The 23,590-nt window shown below is 40.5% G+C and overlaps 1 protein-coding gene across 1 annotated transcript in view; it reads right to left on the reverse strand.

The window, feature by feature from the left end:
- The window catches only part of lrriq1 (leucine-rich repeats and IQ motif containing 1), a 46,114-nt gene that overhangs the window by 10,937 nt on the left and 11,587 nt on the right, over nt 1-23,590 (reverse strand). Inside the window, exons 11-23 of the mRNA XM_034205535.1 lie at nt 23,110-23,303; nt 21,960-22,087; nt 19,861-19,934; nt 18,759-18,852; nt 14,642-14,821; nt 9,263-9,688; nt 8,570-8,753; nt 7,834-7,959; nt 7,342-7,431; nt 6,142-6,260; nt 4,847-4,918; nt 4,655-4,743; nt 3,031-3,132 (exon numbers count right to left, since the gene is read on the reverse strand). Coding sequence (XP_034061426.1) covers nt 3,031-3,132; nt 4,655-4,743; nt 4,847-4,918; nt 6,142-6,260; nt 7,342-7,431; nt 7,834-7,959; nt 8,570-8,753; nt 9,263-9,688; nt 14,642-14,821; nt 18,759-18,852; nt 19,861-19,934; nt 21,960-22,087; nt 23,110-23,303 — 1,878 coding nt within the window. The remainder of the gene's footprint in view (nt 1-3,030; nt 3,133-4,654; nt 4,744-4,846; nt 4,919-6,141; nt 6,261-7,341; nt 7,432-7,833; nt 7,960-8,569; nt 8,754-9,262; nt 9,689-14,641; nt 14,822-18,758; nt 18,853-19,860; nt 19,935-21,959; nt 22,088-23,109; nt 23,304-23,590) is intronic.

A 23,590-nucleotide genomic window follows, 5' to 3' on the forward strand; every position in this document is an offset into this window, starting at 1 on the left:
AAAAATCTGTTGAATTAAGAAAACCTCTAAAACCAAGCAGGTTAGAGGAACGGATTGTTGCTCGAGTCGACTCCTTAACCCATTTTAGAGAATCTGTTGATTTAGAAAACCTCTAAAACGGGGCTAGTTATGGCGCATTTCCACTGCAGGGCCTCGCACGGCTTAGTACGGTATAGTTAGGCCTTGAAAGGCCAGGCTCACTTTATGCTGCGTTTCCATTACAGTTTAGTAGCTGGGGCAGTAACTATAGTAACGCAGTGTAGGCGGAGCCGTGACGTCATCTTCAATTTGAAACACAAAACCAACATCCGCCGTTAGCTGTTAGCACTCAGAGCTCACAGCTCCTCATATCTGTTCAGAAACTAGACAAAAGTTAAACAAGTACAAACCACAGACTGCCTGTGTCATGGCGAATACAGTCGCTGCTTTATTTATGTCTGTAGGCCGTTGTTGGGAGTGTGGACGGTCGGAGCATACACACGTTAGCTTAGCCAATCTCCATTCAGAAAACACGCATTTTAAAAGGTTTTTCGCCTGCCGTCTGTCTGCAGACTTGTCAAAGCATTACTTCATGGTTTTTACTAACCGGTATCAGAATGTTGTTACTTCGGCATCATTTGGAAACGTGTATTACAATTAAATCACGGTCAAATATGTTCATTTTGTTGTAGTTGCCAGCGATCCTCTCACTAGTTTAGCATACTCAGCCCGGTTGTTGGCCCGGAAAGAACCTCGATTTTGGAGAGCCAGAAAACTGTGAAAAAGTACCCGTTAGCCGGAACTACGCCAAGTGGAAACGCAACCAAAAACGGGCCGGGCACGGCACGCTTAAACCGCGCTGTAGTGGAAATGCGCCATTAGAGTAACAGATTTTGCAGGATCCCCCTTCGTTAAATTGGGAATCTGAGTGATGTTTTAACCAAAGACACTCTTCCTTTATCAGCTGATGTAGCTGCTTCTCAAAAACACCAGTCCTGTTTGATGAATTATCACGACAAGGGCGGAGAGGAGCGATAAGGACATTGGAAAGAAACACAACTGGAAATATTGTTGTAACGTAATATGTCATTTGGATGGAGCCGGTCCTCGACTGCCAGTTGGCTGAAAGTCTATCCAAAGCACAAACACGTGTTAGTGTCAGTGGTCACAGTGACATACCACACCTGCATAAGTGTCTGATGAAAGTGACTTGTACATTTGGCAAAAATAATTAAAGATTCTTACATTTGTTTGAGTAAGTTGTTGCTTGATCTTTTCCTGGACAACAATAAATCAGTTTTTGCAGAATGAGGCGACTCCTTCACAACTACTCTACAAACAAATTACCAAAGTGACCCACCCAAAAAAGATGAAGCAAAACGACTAACATCCCAGTTTTAAAAAGGCACAATTTGCTCCTTTTCTTATAACTTCAACATGAAATGACAAGGAAACATATTCCTGCACGGCTTATTAAGGCTATTTCACGCTAATGTGAGCATTGGACTTGGACCAGTCCCTTCACTGCCTGTCGGCAAACGCTCTGACTGCTGGATGACCGCAAGCTCTGTGGATGTGAGGCCTTGACCCTGGTGTGGGGGGGGGGGGGGGGTGCGGAGGAAAGATGGAGACAGGCATGATAAAAGCAAATCCCCCTTCCCCCCCTCTCCTCCCTGAAGCTCTTCCCTCCCTTTTAAGTCTGGCTGTGGATGTCACAAAGCCAAATCATGTCTGCACCTCAGGGCAGGGGGCGGGGAAGATGGAGGGAGATGTGTTCGTCTACTGGGACTATCAATCTACTTTACAACTGTCAATCACTTAACTCTTTGACATTGTTTGTATTATCCATAGCCATTAGAATGACATTTTAAAGAAGAATGTCATCCTTGATACTGAAAGTTATGTGAAGCCAGATACATGTATTGTTTTAATATCAAGCTTGTACTTACCAGTGAGTTAATTTTATGGAGAAATTCTGCTATCATACAACCTGGGTCTTTTTTGTGTAAGTGCAGCTTTTGCAACCATTTCTAATCAAAAATGGTTGATGACTTATTCCTGACATATTCCGTTTAGAAACATGACAGACTTGTTTTTTTAAGAAATTCTTCAGATACAACTCAGTTTAAAAAACAAACCATTGCTTTATAAAATAAGGGAAAGCATCTGCAGAAAGTAGTATGTGCTTTGCTGGAACATTCTGGTTTTAATAACCACAAAAACTGCTTTTTTATGGCATAATATTTCCAAAATTACCATGGTGATGTATTTTTCACCCGTACTTCAAACTTTATTTCAGTGATGTAACTATGTTGGCAGATCTCACCACATAAACCATTCCATGTTATTCTCACTGACAATTGCCAAAACTATGAAAATAATGAAGTTGTAAAACGTAGTCTGAGTTAAGCAGCACGCACATTTCGTAGTGGCCAAACGGTGGTACTACAACGTATGTGTCAGTCACGCGATGTCATTGGGACAACAAATATTTGTTCCCATTAAATTAAATTGGAACTTCAATTACGTCTGTAAATCAGCAGATACTTTTTTGTATACATATATCAACTTACCAGGATGAACACATAAATAGGCCTTTTTTAAATGATTGTCCTAGAATTGTTAAATGCCCTAAAGGTCAAATCCATAGTTATTTTCCCTTGGAAATTAATTTGACTGAGTCTATACCCGCAATGATGCTGCAGATTGGAGGCGGGGTTTAAGGAAAACACAGGTCGCATGCTCTATAGGCCCAGATTCCCGGATCGTCTGGGTATCTTTGTATTTGTGAGTCAGATCATTTTGGTTTCAATGCTGTATCGATGTTTCTCTAATACATCCATGAAGGCTATGGCCAAAAGCTAAGATGGCGATGGCCAACATGCCAAAGTAGAAACTTTGAAACCGTAGTCAACATGGGTGACGTCACAGTGCCTATGGCCTCTTTCTATAAACAGTCAATGGGCTGAATGGAATGAACTGTCTCAAGTCTAAAGATTAAACATTCAATCTATGTAAAGGTGTATTTAAATGAGTAGCGTGTTTCCCTACCTTTTATTTCATTCCTGATGTGTTGTGTTGGCCTGTTTCGTGCCTCCACTGGTCCCAGCTGGTAACTGCACTTGTTGACCGAGGAATGGCGGTCAAAGGGATCTAGCAGAGACAAAAAGAGAGAAAGGGTCAAAGAAGGACAAGGCAGGCTTCAAACAAGAAACAGAAAACCAAAATATGACATTCGGAACATTTTAGAACAGCGCTCTGGTTCCACTGAGGCAGATGCCATTAGGAGTTAGTTCAGACATAGACCTGTGTGCGGGTGGAGCAAGATGACAAGAGCCCTGCTATTGGAGTCATGCATTTGTAATTCTGATCAAAGAGCAGCCTCCCTCTACATGACGTTGGCATGATAATCGTGGCAGGACTACTGTTCCTCGTGCAGAGCGGGGGTGAGGTCACCTTCCACTGCTCAACCACTACAATGAGAGGGAATGAAAGTCATCACAGGAAGACTTGTCAAGAGGTTTCTTGGCAATCGTTATTTCCTTCGCAGGCTCTCAAATAAGGCTCAACAAGAGGCGACAGCTCCTGGCTTCTGCTGTCTGTTATGGCTCGTTAACATACGCGGGGTGGAAAGGTTGGCTGCTGAAGCACAGCTGAAGGAACAAAGACGAGAATGAAAAGAGGCAATAATGGGTGTGGATATTTTCCCGTTTTGGAAAATGGGTTTATGTCCCAAAAGCAGCTCCTTCCATATTGTAAGGGATATCTGGTGTTAAAGATTAGGAATGAGGAGACAGGAAGACACATTGGTTCAGGTGAAGAAGGATTACTGATTAAAGAAAGCTTTGTATTTGAGGCGATTTATTAGCTCAAAGAAAACATAAGAGCTTTCGGATTTGCCGGCATTAGCTTTATATTTGTTGTCATTTCATATAACTTTATGCTCATTGGATAAGAAGCTAAAACATTCCACATACAAGAACACAAATGCAAACAATTTTTACATGGAGGTGTTGATGTTATTAAGTCTACCCTCAGTGATGTAGATAGGGTGGACAAAATAATAGAATCACTTGTCAGTATAACGCAATGCAACCTCTAAAGTTATTGTACAGTTGTTTATGAGATGTGAAGTTTAAAGGTAGGGTAGGTAATTCACTTCAGAAACACTTTTTGTTATATTCCATGGAATGCTCTTAACATCCCAATAGCAATGAATACATTAAATGCTTTGACAATAAATCAAATCAAAGTTTATTTATAAAGCACGTTTAAAAGCGATTTTTGGTCGGGCCAAAGTGCTGTACATGTAATAAATACTACAATACATTAAAATATGTCATCTGTGGAAGCCGTGGCGCTGTAAAAAGCACGACCAATCATCTGAGCCGGCTAAAGTAACTGGATGGCCTACCTGCCTGTCAGCCTTCCATCTGTGCACAAACTTATCTCGTGCCCTCATTGGTCATGTGCGCGTTCGTGTGTGTTGGAGGAGGGGCTCTGTGAGGAAGTCTGAAGGAAGGGGCAGATTGTTTTCGGCTGCGTACTTTCAAATTCTAGCGCACTCGAACTGGTTTCTCCATTCTTACCGACCCCACCTTTAAGCCAGGTGTACCTTCAGTAATTATCTGGAAACTGAGTGTGTATTTAAAACGGTATCCTTTTAGACACTCACCTCTACGTTTACTCTGCTGTTGTTTAGTTGACTTCATCTTCCGAGCTCTCTTGAGCATCTGGAGAGCTGTGTGGCTGTGAGTGAACCCCCTGAAAAAGAGAAAAAAAGGTCAGACTATCACACACATAATTACATTCAGAGAAATAACAAAACTCACATCAACACAAGATATATGATAAGACGATGATTTACCATTCTTCTATAATCTTTTCCGATCTTTCAGAGAGACGGCTGAGCGCCGACGCTGAAGCAGGAGACTTGCTTCTGAAATCACACAGAGATTATTGAGCTTAAAATAAGTTGTTAAATGTTTTTTTACCGCACTTTATTAAAGACTTTAAGGTAAGGCAAGGCAAGGCAAGTTTATTTATATAGCACCTTTCAACACAAGGCAATTCAAAGTGCTTCAAGGTAGGTGGCGCTTTAGTTCTGGAGCCATTTCTATATCATGACATGGACAATAAGCAATGTGAAATCTAATGTCATTCCTATCCATTGCCTTTGTTTTAAATATATGAATATTACAAAGTCTGTGTCGTATGAATCTCAGTTTATTGGTACATCCTACTTAAAGGTCACCTATCATGCTATTTTTAGGCAATAGCATAGGTTTCAGATGTATAACAATACATAAAAAACATGTCTATGAAGTGTTTTGCTCAAAATACCAAACAGATCATTCTAGCCATGCCTCATATCCCTCTGTTTCACTTCCTGTTTCAAAAGTGCTAATTTGAGTATAAAGCTTTAAAGAATAAAAAAGATAGATAACAAATAAAAAAGGAGGGGTCTGAGCTCATGCGGGACCCGGCAGCTACTGTCTAAACTAAATGCTGCCGTGATGAAACGCCATATCATGGATTATCAAGGATTCTCTCTGAAACAGTTTGGAGCTCAAAGGCTTTCTCTCTTGCCGGTTATACCACAAGGTGAGTTCCTTTTTACTTCCTGCTTCTTCACACACATGCTCTCCAGTACAGGTTAGCTCTGAGTGTTAGCGATGCTAATATAAACACCGACCATATTACGTCCAGAACAGTCGGGCATTGTTTCTGATAGCAACGTTTCTGATTGGCCCGTGGGTCCACATTTCAGATATTACGTCATATCGGACGCAAATCTGGATCAGCTCCGTTGTAGCCCCGTTTTTAGAGATTTGGGTACGGAGGAAAAGAGAGAGGGTTTTATTTGTTGATGCTGCGTGAGTTCCCCGACACACCGGGGACACATCTTTATGTATAAAAGACATCAACAAGTGCATATTGCATGATAGGTCCCCTTTAAGGTGTGAATATGAAGACCATAGTTACTCCAAGTAGCCTGTTAAACACCTACAGCATATTCCCCATTCTAAACTGAGTTTGAGTTTGTTCTGTGTTTAGAAACCTACTCACACAAAAACACACCAACAACCTGTTACTTTGTAAGATGTTTGGTACCAAATGCAGTTAAATGGCAGGCAGTAATAAGGCTGTGGGTGAGTCTACCTCTCAGGGGAAACTCTCTGTTCAGCAGCCTGTTCCGGAGGCACCCAGGCCTGCTTCGGCCTCCACACAGGCGGGGGTGAGAGTATATACTCAGAGGGTTCAGGAAAGTGAACAGGAGGCTGAAACAGATACATAAAACAGTGTCAGCAATAATCCAAAGTTCTTAACACTTTTACAGTTAGAGCGATTTTAAATAACTTGTTTATTGGGTCCTAAATTGGCTTCAAAAGAGTTGTTCATTTACTGAAGTGGTTCTTTACATATGGGCGACTGTCGCTCTATCTGGAGAGACGTGACTTGGGCCATTCTGGGAGGACTGATGACTTGAGAGGTGCCAGTTTTGCCTCCTGGGCACTGCAGAGGTGCACTTGAGCAAGGACACCAGATCGCTGATCTCTGGTCGATGTGAAATAGCTACCCAAGCATGGGTATAAAGCCAAGACTAACTTTCATTGTGTATGCGGTACTATGTATACTGTACGTACATGTGTGGGACGATTAAGGAGGATTTCATTCAAATCTTCCATTTCCACTTTACATTTGAAAATTGAATAAGAAAAATAAAAAACATGTGTGTTTTTAGAAGTTTGTGAGGCTTGAGCTGTAAATGTAAAAATATGTGCCTCTCTGTCTAGACAATATAGTCCTGAGTATGTGTAAAATGAAATATGATGTGTACAAGAATGTCCACTATCATTTAAATCAAGTGCATGTTTTCTTTTTAGGTATTTGTCAGAGCATTTTCACAAAAGGAATGCTCTTATGTAAGTCAAACTAACAGCTTCATTTCTCTCCAGATCCCATTTTTTTTGTGTGAAAGTGCTAAATTGTTGATCCCTGCCTTTTGATATGTACCTCGGTGTCAACACAATAAGTCCGGCCTGACGGCAGCTGCGTCGCATCAGCTGGCCTAAAGCAGCCACCATGATGTACAGTGCTCCAAAGAAAAGATCCAACGAGAGGTAAATGAAGGGGGGGGGAAACAGGACGACGATACACCAGTGTGAAAAATGACATCCGCTGGTCTGATCTGAGCAACCTTCAGCCCTCCAGGAAATAATCTTGTTTTTCAAGAGAGTAAATTCAAAGAGGAGAGTGAGGGAAATCCTGAAAGGGGCGATGGTCGAGAGGAGAAAGAAACAAGCTCTTCCATTGACATCACACAGGGGCTGGTGGACCACTTTCACTATAACATCTTACCTTCAGAGACCGTGGCTGGTCTGACACAAGGTAACGTCTGGGAGGAGAGTCCTCAGGAAGGGACAATGTCCACTGTTTCTCCAGCGCTGCCTACGAAAGAAAACATGTGTATTTACCGGTAATTGCATATTTCTGGAAAGGACAAGAGCAGAACAACAAAGAGTGTTGTGTAGTGTGTTATATAGGCTTTAGTGCATGTAAATGGTCTGCAAAGGCTGAAATCCCTGAGTTCCCTCCAGAGGGAGTTTCTGTCCCATACAATCTCTAAATAGTCATGTTTCTGGACCTGTATTTGTTGGTGTCTTTTCACACAGGTTTTCCTGCATGTGTGTGCATATTTCTGTGTTTATGCATGTTTTTATTTATGCGGGAGCGTGAACTGTATGGATACAATGTTGGATAGTTATTAAACATCCAGGTCTGTGCAAGTTTGTGTGTCTGACAGGTCGTGGGGGAAGCAACAACTGAACCATGAACGTGAGGAGCACATACCTCATCGAAGTCAAATTCATCCACGTCCACCTCCTCAAAGGTGTCGTCCTCTGCCGCGTCGGGGCGTGTGACAGCAGCCAGAGCAGATGCGAGCCTCCTCCTCAGAGAAAAGCCCCTCCAAAACGCCTGAAGAAAAAATAAATAAAAAAACTCCATGAATCACGAGGTAAATATTGTGTGTTATCCCATTAGAGAGATAAAACATGTTCACCTCTCTTAATTGCGCAGTGTTCTGCTGTCTGAACTCTGCGTGACTCCGGACGGAGACAAATGGAGCTCCAGTGAGCCTCTAAATCCTCCAATTCCCAGAGGGCCGCGGGGGGCACACTTCACTTCAAGTAGAGCCGAGCAGGAACCCTAGAACTCTTACTACCGCACTTCTTTGGAATCTGATTAATCACTCCGAATCCCCCATCCCGCCACAACACACTTTTCTACAGTTCCTCCACTCCCACCTCCTCCCTCGGAGAGCCCTTAAGGACCCATCAAACACTTTGTGTGATGCGGAGGGATTTGGGAGGAGTGTTGAGTAGCATGTTTTTTAGAACAGCAGCATGTGCCTATACACAGAGGATTAGCAGAATAAGCCTCCATAACACGTATGAGGAATGAAGATAAATGTTGAATGGTGAAAATGAAAATATTCAGATATTCACTGGAAAATTCTAGTTGTAGCAGTAAGGCGCTTAATCACACATTGACAGGTTAACAAGCAACTACATTAAAAGGGTTTTACCTGGATGACACTTGCTGCATAATGCTGAGCAACAACGCTCCCATTTAAAAAGGCAGGTCCTGACTCTGGCTCTCCTCCTCTTCCTCCTCTTCCTCCACCCTCCTCTGCTGTGGAGGGACGGCTGACGTTCCCACTTTTCTGTCTGTAAGCACACAGCTGCTGAATCCCGACTGCTGCTGTGCTACTTAAAAAAGAACACACACACAGAATGAGCGAGGTGTCACAGCACCTTCGTTTGAATTTATCTCTGAGCGGACATCTGGAGAGCAGGACTCTGGAGGGTGTCGGCCTGTCCACAGCCACCCTTCACATCAGAGATCTATCGCCCTCCCGGAGATGTTAATGATGAAGCTGCGTGTTAAAATGAATAAGATGTTCGACATCTCCTGCGGTAAATCACAGAGAGGAGGCTCCGGCGGTGAAACATGCTCTGAAGGAGACACTAATCAAATGCTCTCCTGCTATATGAAGGGTTATATAAAAAATAGTGTTTGCTTACAGTTAGCAAAGTACACTTGTGTAGCTTTTGGTTTGAAAAGCTGATTTCACTGATCTCTGGTCAATAGTAAGTAAGTAAGTCAAATGTATTTATAAAGCGCTTTTCCCATAGTCACAAAGTGCTTGACAAAGCATTAAAACACCATTGAATCGTAATAGATTAAATAGTAATAATAATAGCATGTGGTAAATTACCTTTGGAGGTTCAGATCCTCATGGTTGGACACAGGTGCCATTTTGAGATTGGAGGAAGTTGTCGAGGGGTGAACACTTTCCGAGTTTGCTTCTCGAACTGTTGGCCCAGTGTTTAGATGTGTTGCAACAGTGTTAAATGTGTTATGTTGGATTTCTGCAGCGTACTTATCCTCAAAAGTCCAGTTGCTGCATCTGGTATGGTCTCGATTTGGAAGAACTGGAGAGACGTGTCCAGTGGATTCCATTTCTCTGTGGTTTTCAGTATTGCTACTGTCCATGTCAAGTGTTTCCTCAGGTGTTGTTGCGCCTGCAGTCACAGTGGTGTCTCCGTACTCATGGGCATATCTCTGGTCCTCAGCCAGCTGCAGAGCCTCAGTGAAGTGTCGGCAGGAGGACTTCACAGCATCCAGGGAAGACGAGGCATTACTGTGGACAAACACACACAGAAGAACACTGCTTTAGGTGTAGTTTCGTAAAGCTGGTTACATTTATTTGTATTGGGGAACATAAAAGTTCATTAATTAATCTCAAAAAAGAGAAAAAAGATTTATCCCAGATGTATCTTCTGGCTGATTTCCATGTGTAGTTTCTCTATTTCTAGAATGTCTTTAAAATGGGATGACTGATTAAATGTTAATGTACTAAACTTATTTAATTTGCCAATGCTGTAGATATACTACATATCATGCTGTCTTCCAGTTTGAATGTTTTTTTCAATGTAAAGATGTTAGCTTTCATTTAGTTATGACTTGTTATCTGTTGTACTGCGATTAGTTGGACACTGGAAATATTATTAGTAGATCATATCAGAGCTGTGGATCAGTAGAACTGGAAAACAGTCAAAAAAGTGCAAATTGGGGATTCTTTAAAGTTCTTTTTTTTATTTAATCAACCTACCAAATACAAATGTTGTGTTTCTGACACAACAAATATGTATATAATCATATTAAACCCTACCAGCAGTATATTTGCTTACCAGACTGTAAATCAACATTTTTCTTAATAACTGATCGATGGCATTGTGTATTTTAATGATTCAAACAACCACATGACATTCAGAGTAACTGAGTTTGGAGCACTGTCTAATACTGAAACAGTAGTAGAGAATCTTAATGAATGGAATATCAGACATTAAGTGTTTTATTCTTGCCGGTTCATCTGAGGTGAATGAAGTGAGTGTGAGTGAGTTGCCTGACTGCTCTGTGTATTCCATATAATGTCTCTTTCATTGAGGGGATAAACGGACAACAAAGCCACCTCAATAGAAACTTAATTAATCTATTAGCAATGCTTTGCCCCAGTCTTCATCCCTGAGGGGGCAGAGACGCTTCAGAGCCCAGCAGTCTGAGGGCCAGTAGCCTCAGGTAGTGCAGCCTCTGCTCCACAAAGACCCGGCTCTTCGCTCTCAGTGGGACCAGAGAGGGGGGGCAGTCGCGGGGTCCAGAAGGATTGTGACCCCACTGACCCCCTCCTCCCCTGCCCCCCATTACCTGCTGGTTCACTGCAGGGTCACCATCAACATGTAAACCACTGTTATAAGAGAGTAGGAATGATCAAGAAAACGCTTTTGCATCACCGGGGTTCACTTTTAACCTATATATCTTTTTTAATAACTTTGGCTGTGTAAATCTAATCAAATAAAAAAAATCTAAATGTATTATATTATAGCCCCAAATCACAAGAAATGCCTCAAAGGGCTGTACAAAGCGAACAAAATGCATATGTTATACATTTTCGTAAGGTTGTGAGTGACTTTTTTTGTTTTGGGAATTTAACCACGGTCTACAAGTGTGCATTCAAAACGAAAAGTATGTTTAAGGAAAATAATTCCCCATGGAATAACTACATTTAAAAATGTGCTTTTGGGGAAGAAAAAGTCATGGCTGCAATACCTGCTGCAAGAAAGTCAAGAGAAGCAGCGGTCAACACAAAATCTGTGCTAAATATAATGAATTGGGTGTGTGGGTGATTTATTGCAGATTGATGTGCTTCTGCAGCAGTGGCTGTACAGATGCAGTTTATAATCAACCTTAGGATAGACACCAGCTCACCAAAATGACTAAAACGTGGTTGCATGCGAAGCGATACTCTTTAGAGACTACAAGAGAAAATATGCAAGACTGTAGCTTACTCACGTGTTCTGAGTCAGACTGCTGAAGCCCACATGTGAGTTTCAGTTCATCTTTACAGAGGACAGAAACTGGGAATGTTAATTTGATCCCCATCTCTTACATTGTAATCCTGGTAGTAATAGATCTTAGATTCCACCGATGACTCTTACATGTGCATATGGGCATTTGAGTATTGCTTTAAAGGCCACCTATCATGCTATTTGTAGGCAATAGCATAGGTCTCAGATATATAAATATATATAAAACACATGTCTATGAAGTGTTTTGCTCAAAATACCAAACAGATCACCCATTCTAGCCATGCCTCATATCCCTCTATTTCACTTCCTGTTTCAAAAGTGTTGATTTGGGGATAAAGCTTTAAAAAAAAAAAAATTGATAAAAAAAAGGAGGGTCTGAGCTCATGCGGGACCCGGCAGCTACTGTCTAAACTAAATGCTGCCGTGATGAAACACCATATCATGGATTATCAAGGATTCTCTCTGAAACAGTCTGGAGCTCAAAGGCTTTCTCTCTTGCCGGTTATACCACAAGGTGAGTTCCTTTTTACTTCCTGCTTCTTCACACACATGCTCTCCAGTACAGGTTAGCTCTGAGTGTTAGCGATGCTAATGTAAACACCGACCATATTACGTTCAAAACAGTCGGGCATTGTTTCTGATAGCAACGTTTCTGATTGGTCCACATTTCAGATATTACGTCATATCGGACGCAAATCTGGATCAGCTCCGTTGTTCCCCGTTTTTAGAGATTTGGGTACGGAGGAAAAGAGAGAGGGTTTTATTTTCTGACGCTGCGTGAGTTCCCTGACACACCGGGGACACATGTTTATATATAAAAGACATCAAAAAGTGCATTTTGCATGATAGGTCCCCTTAAAGTAGACTTCAAAAAATGTTCCTATCCTCAAAGCAGACCAGTATACCAATACAAAACCAATGTGAATGTATTTTTTGGGGATACTGGGATTGTGTTGGAGGCGGGCCCCCATTCCTTCTATAGGCACTTTAGGTCCATAGAATATATGCACTAACATTTCATATAACCCCACCTCCCAGCCACTGATTTACAGATGTCTTTTCCTAATGTAAATGTAAGGGGGAAAAGTATTTTGGGCACAACAGCATCAGGTGACGGAGCCTGAAGTTAAAATTATATAATTTAGCCTCTATATGAAGCCTATGGTAAAAATGTCTTCAAAGCTACCCGCTGTTTTTCTGTATCCACTTCTCTTTGTACATCACAGGTTACGGTGGGTGTGTGTGACGCATCGGACAGTCGTGCCAGAGATAAATTACATCCAGGTAAAGTATTTTGTTAAATAACAGCAGTGTTGTGTCTCCTAACCGGGGCCATATGCCATTTCTATGTTTGAAGAGAAAAGTGAAAGATTCATTATATTCTGCTGCACTAATCCGTGTCTCTCTGAGGGTCTTTTACATGGTTTGGTTGGTGAAGACAGAACATAGCAAATGGAAAAAAGCAGACACTAAAATAATTTATATAACTCAACTTTCTATAGTTTGTTTATGGATTCCCCATCATACATCTCGAGAACACAGAACTAATGTGTGCTTCTTGAACTTTGTATTAATAGAAAGAGATTTAAGTTGCTCGGAAAACTGCATAAAAAGGACCGTTTTGGTATAAAATGTAGGCTTTTTGTGAGGAACAAAGGATTCAGCCTGCACTCTGCACCCTGTAGAGAGAAGTTGTGAAACCGGACCCCTGATAAACCCCATGGCGCCCCACCTTACAGTCACAGCGCGGCGGCGTGTGGCACTCTGCTCACCTCCTCTGAACCTCAGTCAGACACAAGGTCAGGCCGGGGGTTAAATGGCCGTGTTGGTCCTTGCAAAGTCCGCAGAAAGGATCATTGTCCAGAGGCCAGGGGGGTAGAGGGCAAACAGTGAGGGGTGAAGCAGAGGGACCCCCCGAGCCATAGGAGTCCTCGCTGTGACCCGGGCTGGTAGCCGCCGCCACGTTTCATCTTTTGTGCCGAGTAATTTGGAGGGGTCACGAAGATAAGCAGAGAGCTGACCACCGTTTTAAGTGTTGGTGGTCCGTCTCGCAGAGGAGCGTCAAAGTGTGCAGAGGCCAGCGACATACAAGGACTTGTGAAAATAGATGGACGTTGTCTTAAGCCTCACTACGCCCTGTGTATCAGACATAACAAGAGGATAGCTGACATTCCTGACGGCTGCGTGTCTGTCTGTCCCGCAGGCCGATCGGCACAATGTGAAACGCGTAATGTGAAACCTTGTCAATAGATTCGTAGTTATTTGAATTTGCTTATCCTGTTCAGTTTAGTCCGGTTTGCAAAGTGATCCCATTTGTTGTTGAGGGTTATAATAAGGGTTGTCATTTTTTGAAAAAATAACAAATTGCAATTATTTTGAATGAGGGAATTATCTTTTTTTTTATACTTAATTTTATTATAAGTCTTGTTGTAGGCCGGGACATCTCAACGGCTCCACAATAGTTCATTCAGAATTTTTCAAATATTTTTCAACAAATATTGCGCTGACTGCGATTTTGATAATGCACTAGTCCATAATGCAATTAGGATATTAACAATAACATTTTGAATAACTGTGCAGCCCTTGTTGTAATCCATGTAGGGCTTTTCCTCGTGCCTTGCATGTTTCTTCAAGGTTTTTTTTCTTCAAAAGTCCTATTGATCAAACAAACAGCGCTGATTGAATCAAGAGGAAAAAACCTTTAGAGAATTGGTATTTTCTTGCTAATTTGGTGTGGAATTGTGTATCACTTCACACATAGTAGTTATAAATTATAAGTAAAAAGAAGAGAGAACTTGTCTCTGTAATATTAGGAGATGTAGCATTCATAAATCTTTTTTTAAGGAAAACTTTAAGCCATATTTGAATGAACAAACCTGAGCTGAGCTTTTCCCTCATTCTGTCCCATTATCTGCTTCAGAAATCATTCCTTTTGACATGTTAGTTTCGCCAAGACAGATGATGTGCGTTATCCAATTAAGCGGAAAATCACTGATGTCAGCATTCGAGAAAAATATCATGATGAAAATGATGTGATTTATCCGAGTTAACTATAGTTATCACAGTTGTTTTTTTCCCCCTCATTGTTCCATGACAGCTCTAGGAAGAATTTACAGTGGATTTCAGAATAAGACACCTATCTGAACACTGTCTCTGACCACTGGTAGGACCTGCACTCATTCACTCTGGACACCCAGCCCCCTGACAGTCAGTCATCAGTCTCCTACCTGAGCTCCCTGCTGAGCTGCTGCTGTGAATACTGAGTCTGCTGAAGCTGAGCCTGGCAGAACATCAGGAAGCTGCCTGAGGCCGAGCCGAGCTGAGGAACAGCAGGGGGTGCTAGAGAGGAGTCTGTCTGCTGGCCATCGATGGACCTCAGGCTCGGCAACGCTTTCTGCACAGCGGATCTGAAGAGGAGAGAAAACAGGATTACATTCAGAGGTATTTAAAGCCATAAAAAGTGGCGAGGACATTTGTTTTGTATATTTCTATTTCTGTACTTAGTCAAGAAACAAAATATCACCAATATCTTAATCTATTATATTATTTACATCAAAAATAAAACATTGATATGAGCTTTCAAATTTGCGTCACAAAAAAATAGCACTGCATTTTTTCATTTGGACAAAAAGGATAGCAATGGTTACATATGATATATGTCAAAGTCTATCCTTTACTAAGACACTTTCAGCTGATATTTCAGATCACACTTTTTTTCTTTTAAATAAATAACTGTACTATTGTTGCTTTTGTTCTAAATAATAGTCCAGCAATTTATAATGTACTCTTTGCCACTGCAATAAATACAAACAGCTTGGTGAGTCCTTCAGTTAAACAACTAAATATTCACAGGCTTTTGATTGTGAGTTCAGAGGGTTAAAGGTTTCTCTACCACTGAAGGGTTAGAGGAGTCATTCTGAGAAGACTGGTTCTGGTCCCTCTGAGGCCACTCCTCGTACATGTTTTCCTGACTACACCGTACATTTTGTCCTCTTAAGTATACACTTAATACACGTTTAGACAGTCATCTTATATTGTTTTTCTATCCACTTTGGATAAGAGCTGTACCCATGGCCTATGTGAGGTACTGGCTGAGTGTGGGGGAGAGGTAACGCTGCTGCCTGGGGCTAAGGATGTTCGAGCAGAGGAATCCCAGTTATCTGACAGAGAAACCCACTCAGAGCATCCACTGTTGGAGCCAAATGTGGCCTGCGTTCAGTGGGAAAATGTGGAGCTGGAAACTCTACAGGACACTGGGGAACAGCAACCCATAAAAACAAAAGCCTTCAGGCTACAACGTCGATTTATAAAACATTTTGGACAACTTGGTTTTAACAAAATTCATTCCCAGAGCACCATATGCTCTTTATACGTCTACTATGTCGCCACAGGGGGATAACACATTTCACCAGCTCATAATGTATGGTTTTTATTATATTTGGGGATTCCTTATTGCAGTCTAAATCTGAAGTTGGATATCTCAATGTGTTTTATATTAATCGCAGTATAGACTAATGCGCCTTATTGCAATATTTGTTATATTGTGCTGCAATCCCTCCCGAAGAAAAACATATATATTGTACAGATCACACCTTGATAATTTGTATACATATTTGAGTTATAATGTAAATAATGTTAAAACAATTATAACTCTGGTTCAAATCGCATATAATTATGCAACTGCGATATCAGTCAAAACAATTGCAATTAGTCATTTTTTCCTAATCAGGCTGCCTTAATGGCCAGGATAGATTTAGAAGTGTTGATCCTGATTATTTAAAACACAGCTCAATTTCACTGGAATAATCAATAGTTTCCTGCAGTCTATGTATCATAACTACCAACTGTATAAAAAGAAGGTATAAAATAAGTGAAATAAATGGAATTGTTTGAGTAATCTTGAAGCCTCAGGTGGTTTATTCTTATTCAAAATGTAACCTCCACTGACAAGAGTTGTTTGTGTGCCTTCATCCAAAACAGCTAATTCCTTGCATGCGGTTACCTAAATATTCTGATTCTCAAAAATGGAACAATGCATTTTCTTAGGACTTTTGCATTTCCTTCCTTTAGAGTTTTCCCATCCCCACTGCCACCCTTGGACAAAGACATGAGCGCAGAATAAGGGGCTGAATGTCAGGGGGATACGGTTTTGATGGGCCCACTTGGTCTCTCCGACACAGATCGGGATTAGATTCCAAGCCTTCGGGCATGTTCTCTGGGAAACCCAAATAGGACCTTTTGATGGCTACATGAGCTCATTGAGGTGTAGAAAGTAATTCAATTGGGGAATGGACGCCACTTAGACACACTTTGGGAGAATGTGGAAATAATTGGATGCCATCAATTGTTGATGTTTACAATAGGTGATTCCTATTCAATTATTTGGGATACTTTTACTGGTTTCAGTTGAAAACCTCTGCATTTCTTTGACATTTTTTAAGGTCAAAGCATTTTTCTGTATATGTGTAAGGACTAGCTACATTAAACCAAATAAAGGAGATGTCCTACTTTAACCCTTAGATGCCAGAGTGACTGGACCCTACACTCTAGGACATGTATTAGAATAATATGTGTTTTTATGCCATTTTTGTCATTTTGGTTAAGAAAAATCACTTGTATAATATTTAGTATATATTTTGGTTCACACTAGAAATATTTTATATTTCATTTTTCACTATTTATAATTTTAGAAAAACAAATTACATTTGAAACAAAAACGAAATTCCATAGAAAATGCATGCGGGTCATTTTTGACCCACTTATGGAAGCTTGGGGTCATAATACAAAAACTACAATTTCTTAACATTTTAATTTAAATGTGAATGGCATGATATCCAAAACATGTTTTTTGAGGAATAGCTGGAATATGAAATGATAAAAAAATGTAATTACAAAGATACTTAAAGAAAACCACCTCACCGGGTCAAAAAAGACCCACTTATGCATCTAAGGGTTAAGAATGTTGCTATGAATCTATTTCTCTCCTAACATCTACAGTATATCTTCATTAATTATACTTGGACTTCATCCTGAATCTATCCTAAATTGATATATAGTTCATCCTCCTTTCTGAGGGAAACACTGTTCTTGGCTCACATTCCTTCGTCCCCCTTCTCCATCCCGTATGAGCACACGTCCCGTATTTCATTTAGTGAAGACTTCCTCTGAACCACATGCTCTTAGAGCGGCCATGATTAATCAAGCCAGAGTGTTTTCTTCTTCCACGTCTCCCGGATCAGGGGCTGCCTACAGGGAGTTTAATTCCTAGCGCTTGCCTTTTGGTGCATTCATTTAACCGGTGTTATCACAGGCTCGGGATGAAAGGGCCAGGGCATGAGAGTGGAAATACAGAAGGTTAATTCCTCTGTTGGCATTGGAGGTTAAGTAAAGTTCAATGGAATATTAATGTGATGTCTAAGTCAAGGGGTTAAGCAGGAAAAAGTCCACAGAAGTTTTTTTTTGGACAGAGAATGACCCATGAATCAAGATATTATAATGAAAAGGAAACAAAAAAGAAATGTTATGTCCGTAGTAAGAAAGGCAGGAATGTTTTACGTGCGCATTGACATTCAATTCTTCTCGGTTATGATGTTTTAAAAATGTCTACATTTCACGGGGCTGAGTTGGAGGGGCATGCAAAGTATAATTTTTCATATTTTGGTGTAACTAAATGGGTGTGAGTAGCTCTGAGGAGCCAAACAACTTTGCGAACATGTAACATGTGACATCATTGCTCATGACAGGCCAATAGAAGCATGAATAATATGAGTGTCATTGCATATTTTTCAAATAAACTCACTGCAACTCGGGTAAAATATTTAGGCACGATAAGTGAATGAGCAAATTGACACTGAAGAGATAATGGATTTTTCTGTTGCATCAATATTTGGGGAATTACGAGCACTTAGAGCGGCGTACGTAAGCGCAGATGTCGGTGGCACGGCGCAGTAATCTAATAGCGGACGCGGATCACAGTGCTAATCCCGGGAAGTGGACAGGAAGGCCTGTGTTCTGCAGGAATGTTTAGACTACCTGAGCCAGGAGACTGCATTTTTGATGGAGAAATGCTAGCTTTCTACTTTGAACATCCATAGCGGCGAGCGGTTTTTCAGAGCAAAGGGAAGCAGAAATTGCAACTTTTGTACGGAGATTTTCTGGTTAAAAACAGTATCTTGATGTGAAGCTGTTTGACAGGTACTACAGAGAAGGGGGTGCTGAAGTTAGAGAACAGAGAATTAAGGGCAAATCAGCTTGGATGTGTCTTACTAACAGATTCCTCCATTCATAAAAAATGTATATCATAGAAAACGGTAGCACATATATTTTTTCTACCGCTTATCTTACCTCCAGCCTCTCTCCTGCTGAAGAGGATTCCCTGTGAGCTGCACCTCTCGCAGGAAGTGACATCCCTCCAGACTCTCACACACGTTCTGGGGCTCTGATAGAGAAAAGGAAAAAACATTTTTGCTTTGTCAATTTTTTGGTCTAATTTGGTCTATTATTATACTCAATTTTCAGGTTCATATAAGTATTTTTGTTCCTATGTTTTTATGTTGAAAAAGGTATTTAGCAAATCGTTTCAGCTTCTGACTGAAATAAATTAAATAAATAAATAAATCTCGTACAATGTCAGAATCAGAAACAGGTGTGTTGCCAGGTAGGTTCACACATACAGTACGAGGAATTTGACTTGATGTCATGGTGCAGACATAACATATAAAACAAGAAATCTTTAAGGACACCGTTATAAAATATAGTTAAATAGCAATCAAATAAAGCAGTAATTTACATGGAAATAGAATGCTATGAATGAATTATAGGATATGAAATATGAAACAAAAAATATGTGCAGTAAGCAGTATGAACATTGTGTGCGTTAATGTAATGCATATACGAGACTACGTGGCTGAGGTAAGTGTCAGTGTTGGAGCGATAGCCAATAGAAGTGCGAGTGTTACATAGTGAGGTCACTTTGTCCAGGAAATAAGCAAATTGAGGCGTTTCAGGCAAGGGGGGGGGGACCATTTACAAACACTTATATAACACACTACAGGAAAGTGAAACCCCCAAAAGCATAATAGGGCCCCGTTATCCAGTGTCTCATCTTGTTATGTATCTAAATAAATAGATGATGCCTCTTGTTTCCATTAAGTCATACACTCTACTCTGACAGCCAGCAATAAGACAATATGAATGTAGCAGTGTCATGTCAAATAGATCGAATCATAAGTGTTTGAGCTTAAAGGCTTGGTGCATGTACATTTATAGCCATCGTCTTTTATAAGTAAGATCAATCTGAGTCTGAGGAATGGATTTGAAAGTGGATGTAAAGAAGCTGAAACAACAGCTTGTGAATCTCCCCACTTGACATGCACAGTAGAGGAAGGAATGCCTATCTATTATGGAAAGGGCTTATATAATCTGTTTCATTAAAATAATCTGTTACCTGACAGGCAGTTGAATCGAAGATCCAGATTTGCAAGGGACACACAACCAGACATGGAGGGCAGCTGGGTAACTCTAGGACACACAGAGACAACATATAACAACTTTTGAAAGATATAAAACAGTATTAAGCTAATATTGTACCACTGTTAGACATTATGCCGTTATGTGACTGGTTTTTAAATTGCATGAGTCATCTTCAAAATAAAGGCGTTCACTTTTTTATATCAAATAATAAGAAATAAATGTCATGTAGAGGCCTTATGCAAAGATATGTATTACTGAACGCTCATAATGAATTTTTGCACATCAATTAAGACATATAAAGGACAATGATGTGTGTATGTGTGCCTAATGTTGACTATAATGTAAGCAATGTGCCTGTGTATTTGTTTTTGAGAGTTAGGTATGGGCATTCATTTAGAAATGTTTTCCCCACAGCTCTTATTTAGATGTTTGGATTAGATCTTTTTAGATAGTATAATACTATGTAACAATGGTTATTTAATCTAATATAATAATATAAGTTATCTTTGTATACATCGTTATTTTCAGTATTATAATTTAAAGGGGACCTATCATGCTATATAGGGAAAATATATTGTAGGGCCATACCATAGGGCCATACCTATACAAAACATGTCTGTGAAGTGTTTTGCTTAAAATACATCCATTGTAGCCATGCCTCATACTGCTCATACCCCTCTATTGCAGCCCTGTTAGAGAAACGCGGATTGTGGGTCCTAAAAAATAGGAGGCGGAGCTAATGCCTGATCAGAATTCTACCGGAGATAAAGTTAAATTCTGCTGTGATAAAACGACATCCTGTTCTAAACCACATCAAGGATTATTTCTGAAACAGTATGGAGCTCAAATGCTTTTTCTCTTGCGGGTTTATCACAAGGTGAGTTCTTTTTTTTTATTTCCTGCTTTTTAAACACATGTGCTCTACACAGTACAGGTTAGCTCTGAGTGTTAGCGAGGCTTGCTAATGTAAACAAAGACGAGATTACGTCCAAAACATTGTTTCTGATGGCAACTTTCTGTAGGTCCGCCGCCAATATTACGTCATATCGGCAGCAAATCTGTATCCGCTCGTTGTACCCCCGTTTTCAAAAGATTTGGGTACGGAGGAAAAGAGAGAGGGTTTTATTTTCTGACGCTGCGTGAGTTCCCTGACGCACCGGGGACACATATTTATGTATATAAGACATCAAAAAGTGCATTTTGCATGATAGGTCCCCTTTAAGTTTTAATGCAGACCGAGGGATTGTTGAAGGCGGATGTGATATTTTATAAGTGTGGTGGGGTATAAAGATGCAATTAAATTAAATTGACCAATAGGTAACCATTGTGGAAGAAATATTTTTGATGGAAAAACTGACATATAAATAGAGATTACAAGAAACACAACTCAACAGAAAGTGGGAAAAATGTACTATGAAAACCGGATAACTTCCGGTTTCTGGCAGTAAATATCATCACTTCCGGTTAGCATTAGCATGTGGCTAATATTACGTTTTTTAAGAAAAAGTGAATTTAAGGAGAAATGACACGTAGTGTTATACACTAAACACACTGTCTTTAACCCTCAGTTATTGACACTGCAATACTTTTATTAGGGAATGTTTAAATAACCACAGACATTAGAATATTGTAAATTGACAACAGGATTTGCATTGGACACGCCCCCGTCGACGCCGGCCAATGGGAGAAGACCACAGATGACATCAGGGGAAGCAAGCCAAGAATCGATCTCTCTTCCGCCCAGCACGTCCCCACGCGAATGGGTAGCAGCTGATCTGAGGGGGGGAGCCGCGCCACTCGCATATTTTCATTTGTATATCATCGCATTATTTGTTTAATTAAATGCTGTTAACTTTTATAAGCTTCCTTGGACTCTTTTCAGCTAATCCTGTTCTCAAGTTTAAATCATCTAATAAGGCATATCCCTAGCCTTTTATTTTATTTGTATTACCTTGCTGGCCTTCTTTAACATGATTGTTATGTTGTTGTAACCAGTATGTTAATGCCATGTATAATGTGACAATAAAACAAAATAGCTGGAACAAAGAGACAGAATAAGTAGGAGGAGGGTACCTGTTCTGGGCCACAGAGAGCTGCTGCAGGAGGGGCATCCAGGCGGCGCTGAGGCTCTGCAGGGAGGAGATGCTGTTGTCCTGGAGGTGCAGCTCGCTCAGGAGGACCTGGTTGCTCAGGCTGGGGGGCTGATGGAGGAACAGGGTGGAGCTGTCAGTAACACGGGGGGTTAGGCTAACTTTCTGCTGCCGCTGCTGGTCCAGTGACGGATAAACGACCCCGTCCATCAACGTCAGCTGTTTCAGTCCTGCTGTGTTTACAGTCATCAGTTAGCCCTGCTGCAATCATGGGGAGCCTTAGGCTACACTTAAGTTATTATTATACTGATTACTTTTGTTTGAATGTTTCATTAATTTAATTTTCTTGACTTATTAAGCAATTACCAGTGAGTTACTCTCTTTGATGTTTCTGAGACTTTGAGGTGAAGTTACACTGGGCAACATCCCTTTCAGTTCACCTATTTTAAGTTTGTTACATCACGTTTTAGTTCAAGGCGGTCATTTTGTAGGACTGAATTAACATCAATCCCCCAATAATGTTCATGGTTGGATGGAACTGGTCAATTTGTGATATTTGACCGATTTTAAATGTCCCTTAGGATTTCCGATTTTGTTTTTGTTATTTTTTCCTTAGGGGGTACACTTGAAAATGTTCCATATGGGGTCTTTTATTCGTGAGTCGTGGGGGAAATGTATTGCAATGAGTTCTGTCAAACAGAAGCCATGCACTCTTATGAATTCTATCGTTTCAAAATGATAATGTAAGCCCCCAAATTGGATTTCTATCACGAGTTGTTGATTTAAATAAATCTGCTCATCTGTTCAGTATTTGCAACATTAGGTTTTCACTCCTATTCCTTTAAAAAAATCTAATCTTGGTTAAAGGTGAATCTAATGGTATATTTTAGTTTTTGCATCTTGATAAAATTATTACATCTATTTGTTTATCTTTTGTTTTATGTATACAAGATGAAAACTATTTTTCTTGCTGATTTTCCATTAGAATATCATACAAAATATTTACATCCCTAAAAAATGAAACATGAATGCTGAGGGTTTCATTCAATGCTGAGTTACAAACGTCTCATCCACTTTAAACATCATGTTTCCACGGTGACATCAGAACTAGTGCTTTCCTTAATGTTTGTTACCTCAGTGAGGCTGTTGGCGCTCAGGTCCAGCGTGCAGAGCAGAGCGCTGTTCTCCAGACCCTCCACCGTCACCAGGTGGTTGTGAGAGCAGTTCAGGTGCAGCAGCGTGTAGACGTCCCTCAGTCCTCTGGTGCTGATCAGCTGGTTGTGATCCAATGATAACCGCTGCAGTCTCTTCATCGACTCCAGACCAGCTGGGGAAGACATTTATCGGCTTCAGATTGAGAAACAGCTATGGTCACCTATCATGCTATTTTTAGGCAATAGCATAGGTCTCAGATATATATGAAATATATATAAAAAACATATCTATGAAGTGTTTTAGTCAAAATACCAAACAGATCACCCATTCTAGCCATGCCTCATATTCCAAGTGCTGATTTGGGTATAAAGCTTTAAAAAAAAAAATGATTAAATAAAAAAGGAGGGGTCTGAGCTCATGCGGGACCCGGCAGCTACTGTCTAAACTAAATACTGCGGT

The sequence above is a fragment of the Gymnodraco acuticeps genome, unplaced genomic scaffold (assembly GCF_902827175.1).
Source record: "Gymnodraco acuticeps unplaced genomic scaffold, fGymAcu1.1, whole genome shotgun sequence".
NCBI classification, from domain to species: Eukaryota; Metazoa; Chordata; class Actinopteri; order Perciformes; family Bathydraconidae; genus Gymnodraco; species Gymnodraco acuticeps.